This window comes from Myotis brandtii, unplaced genomic scaffold (genome assembly GCF_000412655.1).
Source record: "Myotis brandtii unplaced genomic scaffold, ASM41265v1 scaffold137, whole genome shotgun sequence".
NCBI classification, from domain to species: domain Eukaryota; kingdom Metazoa; phylum Chordata; class Mammalia; order Chiroptera; family Vespertilionidae; genus Myotis; species Myotis brandtii.
In genome coordinates this window covers 1,701,733-1,714,824 of record NW_005354874.1, presented here as the reverse complement: position 1 = coordinate 1,714,824, position 13,092 = coordinate 1,701,733, and the positions used below count along the sequence as shown (strand labels likewise).

General features: G+C 38.8%; 1 protein-coding gene across 7 annotated transcripts in view; it reads left to right on the top strand.

Moving 5' to 3' along the window:
- The window catches only part of TASP1 (taspase, threonine aspartase, 1), a 231,256-nt gene that overhangs the window by 6,672 nt on the left and 211,492 nt on the right, over positions 1-13,092 (top strand). For all 7 annotated transcript variants that reach the window (XR_001360978.1, XR_001360977.1, XM_014535031.1 and 4 more), the window contains exon 2: positions 12,515-12,733. Coding sequence is in view for 5 of the 7 variants with exons in the window: in XM_014535031.1 (XP_014390517.1) it covers positions 12,589-12,733 (145 nt within the window). In the remaining 2 variants the exon portion in view is untranslated. The remainder of the gene's footprint in view (positions 1-12,514; positions 12,734-13,092) is intronic.

The following is a 13,092-nucleotide window of genomic DNA, read 5'->3' as shown; positions in this document are numbered from 1 at the left end:
TTATATATATATATATATATATATATATATATGGCCATATTATTTTTTCTCCCCTTCCTCAGAGTATGGTACGGCATATAATTCTGTACTAGGTTTTGTTTTTTTTTACTTACCAAAATATCTTCAAGATCTGTCATTCCATATTTATATATTAACCCCTAGAGTGCTGGGGAGCGCAATCGTGCTCCTCCTGTCTTTCGCCAAAAGTGCCGGGAGCACTATCGTGCTCATCCTGCAGTGTCACTATTAGATGCTAGTAGTTCATTCTTTATTGACAGATGGCATCTAAGTGCAGATTACTGAATGTTTGTAGTTCTAAAATTGACCACTGGCATTTATCTGCCTAATTTTTTACAGGTACTACGATATATGTCAAAGATGAAAACAAATGTAGTAAAGGTTTCCTTAAGTTTTTGAATATGTAACTTCATTTACTTGCGATTCATAATTTTTTTCCTAAACTGTAAAATCAGCAAAAATGCCTTGGCAATTTTAGCATAGTTCCTAGGATATTGGTTGGCACTCAAAGGGTTAAGAACATTCTCATTTTTTCCAATGGCTGCTTTTATTTTTAACCACTTCCACTGAGACATGTTGTTGGTTTCTGTCTTTCCTATTATAGATAGTCTTTCAGTATACACTTGTACTTTTGTTCAATTTTGCCAAATTGTCCTTGTTGAGTTGTATTATTTTATTTTATTAATTTCTTCTTAAATTTTTTTTTATTGATTTCAGAGAGGAAGGGAGAGGGAGAGAGAGATAAAAACATCAATGATGAGAGAGAATCATTGATCAGCCTCCTCCTGCATGCCCCCCACTGGGGATTGAGTCCACAATCTGGGCATGTGCCCTTACTGAAGTATAACCCGGGACTCTTTAGTCGGCAGGCCGATGCTCTATTCACTAAGCCAAACTGGCTAGGGCAAGTTGTAATATTTTACTAGAGGCCTGGTGCACGAATTCGTGCACGAATGGGGTCCCTCAGGGTGGCCTGCAGAGATCGGGTCCCAGCTCACGCCCCCAGCCTCGCAGCCCTGCAGCTCTGCAGCCCTGCCTGGCACCCCGCCTTGGCCCTGCACTGCCCTCTCACCTGCTCCACCATTCCGCCTGTGGGGTGATTGATCAGAGCTGAGTCCCCCGCCTGGCTCCCTCAGCGCCTGGGAGCTGGTGGTGGCCCTGTCCCCGCTGCTGCTGCAGCTGATTGCTGTCTGCAAGGCGATTGGTGGGGTGATTGGGCCCCCACTCACAACCGCCTTGGCCTGGTGCCGCCCACTCACCTGCTCCACTATCCTGCTGCAATCCCACTCTCATCGGGGCCCATTGGGGCTGGCAGTGCCTCCATTGCCGCCCGCTGCCAACATCGCGTCGCCGATGCCTGCCATGTTCTGTGCCACCCCCAGGTGGTCAGCGCATGTCATAGTGGGTGGTTGAACTCTTGGTCTCTTGGTCAAACTCTTGGTAGAATGACCTCCCGAGGAGACAATTTGCATATTAGGCTTTTACTATATAGGATGCTCCCACTAGTAATGTGTGAAAACTCCTGTTTCTCATACCCTCAAAACAAAAATGTTATCTTACTTTTTGATATTTGCCAATCCAAGTTAAAAAAATGGTATTTCAGTGTAGTTTTATTATGCATCTTTCTTTTGAGTGAGTTTTAGCATCTTTTGATCTGTTTAAACTGTTGTGTAATTTTCTGTTAATTGGCAGTTGCCCATTAGCCCTTTTTTTGTCTTTTTTTAGTCATTTGTTGGAACTCTTTATTTATTAGGTAGGTCAGACCTTTAATCGGTTTTGAGTTAAACAAAAACTGATGTTGGAGTAGAAGTTGCTTCATTTCTAATTGAATTAAAAACATTCCAGTAACCATTGTGAGCTGAAGGCCAGAGTTGTGTGCTGGATAGCCTGTATCCTTGAGTTATTTTCCCAGTCCAGCAGAACTTTGAGGCCAGCATTTTTGGAGGAGTTTATTGAGATGACATGGTTTGCAAAATAAATATATTTCAGAGAATCTCTGAGGGATGGTAGGTTGCTCAGGAAATAACATTAATTCATCTTCTACATTTTAATTTTTTCAGACAAGCTTGAGAAGCAATGTTTTAAAATCTTTCATAGATGTATGTTAAAAAGCCTATTACTGCAAACTTTACGCATTATAAAATGTTGATGTTCTAATTTTTCATTTATGAAAAAAATGCATCTGATGACAGAGTAGCTTGAAGATTAATAACCCATACTACTTGGATGTGTTTGTGTTTTAACTGAAGCTTTTAGTTTTCCAAAGCCTGAGTTTTTACTCAACCTGTTTTTGTGGGGATAAGTTGGCCCAATCTCATTTCATGGCTAGGTCAGACTTGATGGCCTGTATAGGCTGGCAGATGAACTATGATCATTTAAATTCAACTGACACATGAATAAATAGAAACCTATCTCAGAGAAATAACCAGAGTCAGTAAAGATAATTGAGGAGATCCTTGTGAAGTCTTTGAAAGAAAATCCATCCTTAGAAAGACAGGCACCACCACAAAGCAAAAACAAAAACAGGCATTTAAATTCACTGTTTATTTAATCAGCTCAGCACTCTTTTGTAAAATAAAAATTTTCTCTGTGTTTATGAATGTATGTAAACATTTTAATATAACAGCATATACCATTTGTCCTTTAAATAAAATGTCATATAATAAAATTTAAATGGACTCTTTAACGAAGAATTAAAGCAAGTTAAAATACAATATTGCAGTGCTTCTCAGGCTATCTCTGGTGTAAAGGACCAGCTTAAAAAATGTTCAGTTCATTTGGGACCATTTCTTTTATAAAATACAAAACCAAAAAGCAAACCCCAAACAAAACTGAAATATGGAAATGTGAATGAAAGATATAAATAAAAGCTCAAGTTTTTATTAGATTTAGTAGATAAAATTGTATCAAAAATATAAGTATAAAAATCATGAGGAAATAGAAAAGAAATTCAAAGCTGTACATTATATATTGAAAATGTACATATAAAGCAATTAATATATTAATAAAATAATTTATTTCAGACTGGTAACAAACCCTAGTATACATACTACACTTTGCATACACTGCTTTTTTGGGCTAAGCAACTAAATCACTTTATCACCCTCCGCCCTCACTCCCCACCCACTGTCCTCATCCATAGGTGCACGATTTTTGTCCAGTTTCTTCCCGCATCTCCCATTCCCCTTTCCCCGCCAAGAATAGTCAGTCCATTCCCTTTCTATGTCCCTGATTCATTATAATCACCAGTTCATTCTGTACATCAGATTATTTATTCACTTGATTCTTAGATTCACTTGTTGATAGATGCATGTTTGTTGTTCACAATTTGTATCTTTACCTTTTTCTTCTTCCTCTTCTTAAAGGATACCTTTCAGCATTTCGTATAATACTGGTTTAGTGGTGATGAACTCCTTTAGCTTTTCCTTATCTGTGAAGCTCTTTATCTGACCTTCAATTCTGAATGATAGCTTTGCTGGATAAAGTAATCTTGGTTGTAGGTTCTTGGTATTCATCACTTTGAATATTTCTTGCCATTCCCTTCTGGCCTGCAAAGTTTCTGTTGAGAAATCAGCTGACAGTCGTATGGGTATTCCCTTGTAGGTAATTGAGTCTCTTTCTCTTGCTGCTTTTAAGATTCTCTCTTTGTCTTTTGCTCTTGGCATTTTAATTATGATGTGTCTTGGTGTGGTCCTCTTTGGATTCCTTTTGTTTGGGGTTCTCTGCGCTTCTTGGACCTGTAAGTCCATTTCTTTCACCAGGTGGGGGAAGTTTTCTGCCATTATTTCTTCAAATAGGTTTTCAATATCTTGCTGTCTCTCATCTTCTGGCACCCCTATTATTCTGATGTTGGTACGCTTGAAGCTGTCCCAGAGGCTCCTTACACTATCTTCGTATTTTCGGATTCTTTTTTCATTTTGCTTTTCCGGTTGGGTGTTTTTTGCTTCTTCGCATTTCAAATCTTTGGCTTGATTCTTGCGCTCCTCTGGTCTGCTATTGGGTGTAATATTCTTTATTTCAGAGCGTGTATGCTTAATTTCTAGTTTCTTTATCATAGCATCGAGGGTCTCATTAGTTTTCGTGAAGCTCTCCAAAAGTTTATTGCAAGCCCTCAAAATTGCGTTTTTTAGCTCTATATCCTCCATTTCTGTCATGTTTTTTTGTCTCCGCATTTTTTATGCTTTCTTGGTGCACCCCCTAGTGGTCTTTGTGCGCATTGTTGTGCTAGTTGAGCCTTGATTGTTGTAGTTAATACTAGAGGGATTTGACCACCAGGCCGACTGGCTGTGTGAATCAGCTGCTGCCGCGGAGCCGCGGAAAACTTCTGTCCTCTGGGGAGGTGCTAATCTAGCCTTTGCCTGAGGCGATCTGGCAAATGGCTCTGCGCAGGGCTTGGGCGGGGCGGGCTCAACAGGGCGGGCGGAGGGAGCCGTTATGGTGCCCTCAGTCCTGTTCCCAGAGGCTCTGCTTCTCAGAACCCCCGGAACCGCTGCAAACCTCGGAGGGAAAGCTGCCTTCCAACTGATGCCAGACACTCCCGCTTCTCCCGTTTGGGTCCGAGTCCCCAGCGATTCGCCCGTATCTGGAGCTCAGAGTCTGAGACTCCCCCCTGACCGAAAACGACAACCGCGCTCTCAGCCACCAGCCCGCTTTGCGCGCGCACCTCCGCACCTGAGTATTTTCCACACTGCGCCTCCTCTGAGCCTCGGTGTGCTGTTATTTTTCCTTCTAGTTGAAGAGTCTCTCCTCAGCCAGCCTTCCTGCGGTTCTGGGTGATGTCCGTTCCGTCTTTTAGTTGTATTTTTGAAGTGGTTGTTTGCGGCAGCAGTCTGCGGTGTTTACCTATGCCGCCATCTTGGTCTCTCCAACTAAATCACTTTTAAAAAAAATTTATATTGTTGTCAGTATTCCAGATGTCCCCCATTTTCTTTACTTTGACCCCCTCTACCCAGGCCCCACCCCACACCAGGCCTTCATCACACTATTGTCTGTGTTCACGGGCTATGGATATATGCATATAAGTTCTTTGGTTAATCTCTCCCTAACCTCACTCCTACCCCCTTCCCTCTGAGATCTGCCGGGTCTGTTCCATGCAGCCAGGTCTCTGGACCTATTTTGTTTGTCAGTTTATTTTGTTCATTAGATTCCACATATAAGTGAAGTCATGTGATATTTGTCTCACCCTTACTTGCTTATTTCGCTTAGTATAACAATCTCCATGTTCATCCATGCTGTCACAGAGGGTAAGAGATCCTTCTTTTTTACAGCTACATAGTATTCCATGGTGTAAATGTACCATAGCTTTTTTATCCACTTATTTACTGACTAGAGACCCGGTGAACAAAAATTCGTGCACTCGTTGGAGGGGGGTGGGTCCCTCAGCCCAGCCTGTGCCCTCTTGCAGTCCGGGACCCCTCGGGGGATGTCCACCTGCTGGCTTAGGCTTGCTCCCTGGGGGATCAGGCCTAAGCTGTCAGTCAATCATCCCTCTGGCAGCCCGGGAGCCCTTGGGGGATGTCCAACTAACGGCTTAGGCCCTCTCCCTGGGGGCAATGGGCCGAAGCCTTTAGTTGGACATCTTCAGCTTTGCCATGGAAGTGGGAGAGGCTCCCGCCACTGCCGCTGTGCTGGCCAGCCATGAGCTGGATTCTAGCTGAGCGGGGCTCCCCCTGTGGAAGCGCACTGACCACCAGGGGGCAGCTCCTGTGTTGAGCATCTGCCCCCTGGTGGTCAGTGCACATCATAGCGACCGGTCATTCCCAGTCGTTCCTGCTGTTAAGCTCAATTTGCATATTACCCTTTTATTATATAGGTAGATGGGCACTTGGGCTGTTTGCAGATCTCAGCTAGAGTAAGTAATGCTGCTATGAACATGGGGATGCATGTATTCTTTTATATTCCCAGAAGTGGGATAACTGGATCAAACAGCAGTTTCATTTTGAATTTTTTGTGGAAACTCCATACTGTTTTTCATAGTGGCTGCACCAGTCTGCATTCCCACCAGCAGTGTACTAGGGTTTCCCCTTCTCCTCATCCTCACCAGCACTTGTTTGTTGATTTATTGATGGTAGCCATTCTGGCAGGTGTGAGGTGATACCTCATTTTCATTTTTATCTCTCTGATGATTAGTGATGTTGAGCATTTTTTTCAAATGTCTCTTGGCAATCTGTATGTTCTCTTTGGAGAAGTGTCTATTCAGGTCCTTCGCCTATTTTTTAACTGGATTGTTTATGTTTCTTTTGTTGAGTTGTATGAGTTCTTGATATATTTTGGAATTAATTCCTTATGAAATGTATCATTGGTTAATATGTTCTCTCATACAGTGGGTTCCCTTTTCATTTTAATGCTGGTTTCTTTTGCTGTGCAGCAGCTTTTTAGTTTGATGTGGTCCCATTTGTTTATTTATTTTTCTTGTCCTAGGAGATGTATCTGTGGAAATTCTGCTATGTGAGATGTCTGAGATTTAACTGCCTATGTTTTCTTCTAGGATTTTTATGGTTTTGCAACTTACATTTAAGTCTTTTATCCATTTTGATTTTTTTATTGTGTGTGGTGTAGGTTGGTGGTCTAGTTTCATATTTTTGCATGTACCTGTCCAGTTTCCTCAACACCATTTATTGAAGAGACTGTCTTTACTCCATTGTATGTTCTTGTGTCACTTGTCAAATATTAATTGACCATAATGGTGTGGGTCATTTTTTGGGATCTCTATTCTGTTCCATTGATCTACTATATACCTATTCTTATGCCACTAACCAGGCTGTTTTGATTACAATGACTTTGTAGTTTAGTTTGATATCCTTGATTGTGATCCCTCTGATTTTATTCTTCTTTTGCAAGATTGCTGCGTCTGTTCGGGATCTTATTTTATTCCATGTATATTTTTGGAATATTTATTCTAGATCTGTGAAATATGCTGATGGTATTTTAATAGGGGTTGTGTTGAATCTAATTTAATAGGGATTGCATTTAATATAGATTGCTTTGGGTAGTATGGACATTTTAATGATGTTAATTCTTTGAATCCATGAACACAGTATATGCTTCCACTTATTTGTATTTTTATTTCTTATTTTAATGTACTGTAGTTTTCCAAGTACAGGTCTTTTACCTCATTGCTTAATTTTATTCCTAGGTATATTTTTTTTGTTGTTGGGATGGCAAATGGTGTTTTTTTTTAGTTTCTCTTTCTGAGAGTGCATTATTGGAGTATAATAATGCCATTGATTTCTGGATGTTAATTTTGTATCTTGCTACTTTGCCGAATTTATTTATTAAATCTAATAGTTTTTTGGTGCAATCTTTAGGGTTTTCTATATATAATATTATTTCACCTGCCAATAATGCGAGTTTTACTTCTTCCTTTCTAATTTGGATGCCTTTTATTTTTTGTTCTTGTCTGATCACTGTGGCTTGGACTTCCAGTACTGTGTTGAATAAAGATGGTGAAAGTGGACAACCCTGTCTTGTTCCAGTTTGTAAGGGAAACACTTTTATTTTTTGCCCATTGAGTATGATGTTGGTTGCAGGTTGTCATATATGGCCTTTATTATGTGAGATATGTTCCCACTATTTCCACTTTGCTGAGATTTTTTATTAAAAATTGGGTGCTGGAGCCCTGGCCCACATGGCTCAGTGGTTAGAACTCTGGCCTGTGCACCAAAGGGTGTTGGGTTCGATTCCTGGTCAAGGGCATGTACCTGGGTTGCAGGTTCGATCCCTGCCCCAGGTCAGGGTGTCTGGGGGAGGCAACCAATCAATGTGTTTCACATCGGTGTTTTTCTCCCTCTCTCTCCCCTCTCCATGCCCTTCCACTCTCTGTAAAAAAAAAAAAAAAAGGAAAAAATATCCACAGTCATTACGTGAAAATTAGAAAAAAATTGGGTGCTGAATTTTGTTAAATGCTTTTTCTGCATCTATTGATATGATCATGTGATTTTCATCTTTCATTTTATTTATGTGATGTATCAGATTTATCGATTTGGGAATATTGTACCAGCCTTGCATCCCCAGAGTAAATCCCATCTGGGCATGGTGTATGATCTTTCTAATGTATTGCTAGATCTGATTTGCTAATATTTTGTTGAGGATTTTAGCATCTGTGTTCATCAGGGATATTGGCCTATAATTTTCTTTGTTGTGTTTTTATCTGGTTTTGGAATTAGGATAATGCAGGCCTTGTAAAAAGACTTGCAAGTCTTTCCTTCACTTGAATTTTTTGGAATAGTTTGAGGAGGATATGTGTTAGTTTTTCTTTGAATGTTTGCTAAAACTCACCCGTGAATCCATTTTGTCCAGGACTTTTGTTTGCTGAGAGTTTTTTGATTACTGCTTCAATTTCATTAGTTGTTATTGGCCTATTCAGATTTTCTGATTACTCCTGATTGATTTTTAGAAGATTGTATGTTTTCATGAATTTGTCCATTTCATCGAAGTTGTCCAGTTTGTTGGCATATAGATGTTCTTAGTATTTTCTTACAATCCTTTTTATTTTTCTGTTGTCAGTTCTTACTTTGCCTCTTTCATTTCTGACTTTATTTATTTGGGTCCTCTTTCTTTGTTTCTTGATAAGTTTTGCTAAAGATTCATCAATCTTGTTTATCTTTTCAAAGAACCAGCTCTTGGTTGCATTGATCTTTTATATTGTTATTGTTATTTTAGTCTCTATCATTTATTCCCACTCTGCTCTTTATTATTTCCTTTCTTCTACTTCCTCTGAGCTTTTCTTGTTCTCTTTCTAATTCTTTTAGTTGTAGGGTTCTATCGTTTATTTGAACTTTTCTTGTTTCTTCAGGTAGGTCTGTAATGTTACGAACTTTCCTCTCAGGACTGTTTTCGCTGTATCCCATAGATTTGGGGTTGTTGTGTGTTCATTTTCATTTGTTTCCAGGAAATTTTTGATTTCTTCCTTGATTTCATTATTACCTGTTCATTGTTTAATAACCTGCTATTTAATCTTCGTGTGTCCTAATGTTTTCGAGTTTTTTTTGTTGTAGTTGATGTCTAGTTTCATGCCGTTGTAATCTGAGAAGATGCTTGGTATGATTTCAGTCTTGAACTTGTAAATACTTATTTTGTGTCCTCACATGTAATCTATCTTTGAGAATGTTCCATGTGCACTTGAGAAGAATGTGTATTCTGCAACTTTGGGATGAAATGTTCTGTAAATATCAATTAAATCCATCTGATCTAGTGTGTCATTTAAGGTCGCTGGTTCCTTGTTGATTTTTTGTCTGGAAATTCTATCCAGTGATGTCAGTGGAGTGTTTAAGTCTCCTACTCTGACAGTTTTGCTGTCTATCTCTTCCTTCAAGTCTTCCAGGAGTTTTAACAAAAGTATCTTTAGGTGCTCCTATATTGGGTGCATATATGTTTACCAGGGTTATATAGTCTTGCTGGATTGAGACCATTATCATGTAGTAAGCTCCTTTGTCTCTTTTATAGCCTTTGTTTTGAAGTCTATTTTGTCAGGTATAAATATTGCTACCCAGCTTTTTTTTTTTTCATTCCCATTTGTTTGGAAAAAAATTTTCCATTCCTTTACTTTTTTCCTGTGTGAGTGTTTTGTTCTGAGGTAGATTTCTTGTGAACAGGATATATTTGGGTCATGTTTTCTCATCCATTCAGCTACCCTATGTCTTTTGATTGGAGCATTTAATGCATTTACACTTAAGGTTATTATTGATAGGTACTTATTTATTGCCACTTTTATGCTTTATGCCTATGTTCCTCTCTCTTTCTATTTCTTCTTCTTATAACAGTTGCTTTAGCATTTCTTGCAATGCTGATTTGGTTGTAGTAAACTCCTTTAGCCTTTTTTTTTTTTTGGTCTGGGAAGCTCATTATTTCACATTCAATTTTGAATGCTAGCCTTGATGGACAGAGTAGTCTTGGTTTCAGATCCTTACTTTTCATTACTTTGAATACTTCATGCCTTCCATTCTGGCCTGTAGTGTTTCTGTTGAGAAATCAGCTGACAGCCTTATGGGAGCTCCCTTGTAGGTAACTATCCATTTCTGTCTTGCTGCCCTTAAGATTCTCTCTTTGTCATTAACATTTGCAGTTTTAATTATGATGTGTCTTGGTGGGTGGCATTTTGTGTTCATCTTGGTTGGGACTTTCTGATCTAGTGTGTCATTTAAGGTCGCTGGTTCCTTGTTGATTTTTTTTCTGCTTAGTCGCTAATTTGATCCTCTGCTTTATTCCTTCCAGTGTATCATTTTTTAAAAGTATGTTTTTATTGATTTTTAGAGCAACAGGAAGGGAGAGGGATGGAGAGAGAGAAATATTGATGAGAGAAACATCAACAATCCACTGCCTCCTGCACACCCCCTACTGGAGATTGAGCCCACAACCTGGGCATGTGCCCTGACTGGAAATTGAACTGGCGACTTCTTGGTTCATGGGTTGATGCTCAACCACTGAGCCACACTGGCTGGGCTCCAGTGTATTCTTTTTTTTTTTTTTTATTGCTTAAAGTATTACAAAGGGTATTACATATGTGTCCTTTTTTTTCCAGTGTATTCTTGATGTCAGATATAGTATTCTTCATTTCTGACTGGTTCGTTTTTAAAAAAATATATTTTTATTGATTTCAAAGAGGAAGGGAGAGGGAGAGAGCGATGGAAACATCAGTGATGAGAGAGAATCATTGATTGCTGCCTCCTGTATACCCCCCTTTGGGGATTGAGCCGGTAACCCCGGGCCTATGCCCTGACTGGGAATCGAACTGTGATCTCCTGATTCACAGGTTGACGCTCAACTACTTAGCCACGCTGGCCCGGGCCTGACTGGTTCTTATTCTTGGTTTTTATGTTTTGTTTTTTTTTCATGCTGATGTAGTTCCCACTAAATTCCTTGTATTTCTCACTAAGTTCCTTGAACATCCTTATAACACTTCCTCTGAACTCTGTATCTGTAAATTGCTTTCCTCCATCTCATTTAGGTCTTTTTCTCAAGATTCCTTCTTTTCTTTGGAGGTTATTTCATGTCTCCCCACTTCAGTTGTCTCTTGGTGTTTGTTTCTATGTATTAGCTATATGTGCTATGACTCCCAGTCTTCATGGGGTGGCCTTTTGTAGTAAATGTTGTGTGGGACCCATTGGTACAGTTTCCTTGAACTTCTGAGCTATATGCTCTAGGAGAGACCCTTTTGTTGATTATTTGGGCCCTCCTGTTGTAATTGGGTCTTGATTGTTTTTGTCCCATTCGTGGGTGGGATCTCCTGTCAGGCTGGTTGACTGTGAGGCTCAACCCCAATGTGTGAGCTGTTATACAGGTGCAGTGTCGAGGTAGTTTTTGTACTTCCTTGTTTAAAAGTCTTCTCCTCAGCAAGTCTTCAGCTGGTAATTCAGGATGAATCCAGACTTCCCTTTCTTACCTTCTTATATGTATCCAGGCTTTACGCAGCAGCTCTAAGCAGTCATCTAACTCAGTGTTTATATTACTATTTATATTGGAAAAAATGAATTCTGTCCCTTCTCATTTCTCACTTTCGAATAAGGTACAAATTTTACTTAGCAGTGTGAATCTAGGTTTAAGTAGTTTCAATCACCTTCCTCTCAGATGTATCTGTGTCGATTTTTAAATGTTCAATTTTCCCTTAATATAAAATGTGTTCTGCCATTTTTATTGTTAAGCCAAGATTGCTAGAAACTTCTGAGAAAAAATTAGAAACTTTGTGGTATAAGTTGCTTGTGATTCATTTTATATTTCATTATTTATCTGTTGAGAACCTCAGAAATAATGCTTTCATAAAAATTAACAAGTATTTGCACAAGTGTTATTTGAATTTCTTGGTTCAGTCATATAATTTTGTTTGCATTTTTGTTTTACATTGTGCTATGGAGCATTAGGTTTTTCTTAAGAGGTTCTGCATAGACAGTGTAAATATATATGTTGCTTTATTTCTTTTTGCTTTATTTCTTTAAGCAGCAATCTATACACCTTAAATGTTCTTACAGCACACAAAAATTTGTAATTATGTTGAGGTGCTAGATGTGTAAACTAACCTTATTGTGGTAATCATTTTGCAGTATGTACGAGTATCAAATCATCATATTGTACACCTTAAACTTACATAATATTACATGTCAATTATATCGCAATAAAGCCGGAAAAAAAAGTAAGCAGCAATCCAAGTTTGGTGATGTAGCCAGCATTGCCCGTGATTCTAAAATGTCCCGCAGATTATTAGCATTTGGTTTGCAGGCAGTAGAAAGTGGTATTTAAGTTATATTGAGGTTTTCTTTAATGTAGATAAAATGAAAGATAAAATATATTTGGACTTGGTATGAAGTGTATTTATAACAGTTCTTTTGTTTATATAGTGGACAGAAAGATTTAAATTCTAGTATTTTTATAGTCTTTGTATTACTAAGTTAAATAACTTTAAACTTTGTTGTTTTTTTTGAAAGATATCTCTGTACTAATTTGTATCAGTTATGTGGGTGCTAGTACAAAGGGATGTATACCATCTTTGTCTGTTTTCTTTTAGGGTAATTCCTCTCCTGCAATTCCTTTTGGATGGAAATATGCTTTTTTTCCAGTAGAAGATGGTAAACTTGGAGAATGACCATGGAGAAGGGGATGAGTTCTGGAGAAGGGCTGCCTTCCAGATCATCTCAGGTTTCGGCTGTTAAAATAACAGCCAAAGAGTTGGAAACAAAGCAGTCCCATAAAGAGAAGCGAGGGGGCTTTGTGTTGGTACATGCAGGTAAGCTCTATGTGAGTGAGTCAAAAGATGAAAATAATGTTGATTTTTTTTCTTGCCTTTAAGTACACTGAGAATTGAATTTTACCTTAGGAGAAGGCACAGTACCAGAAAGGAATTGGAACAAAAGAGATTGACTTTGATATAGTGAGGGCCTCCCCTGATTACTCACTTGAAGATCTTGAAATGACAGCTCTTCTTATGTCTTCTTTACTCCCCTACCCTATTATTTACTTTCTCTCTCTCTCTTTCTTTCTTTCTTTCTTTCTCCCTTTCTTTTTCTTTCTTTCTTTCTTTCTTTCTTTCTTTCTTTCTTTCTTTCTTTCTTTCTTTCTTTCTTTCTTTCTTTCTTTCTTTTTTAA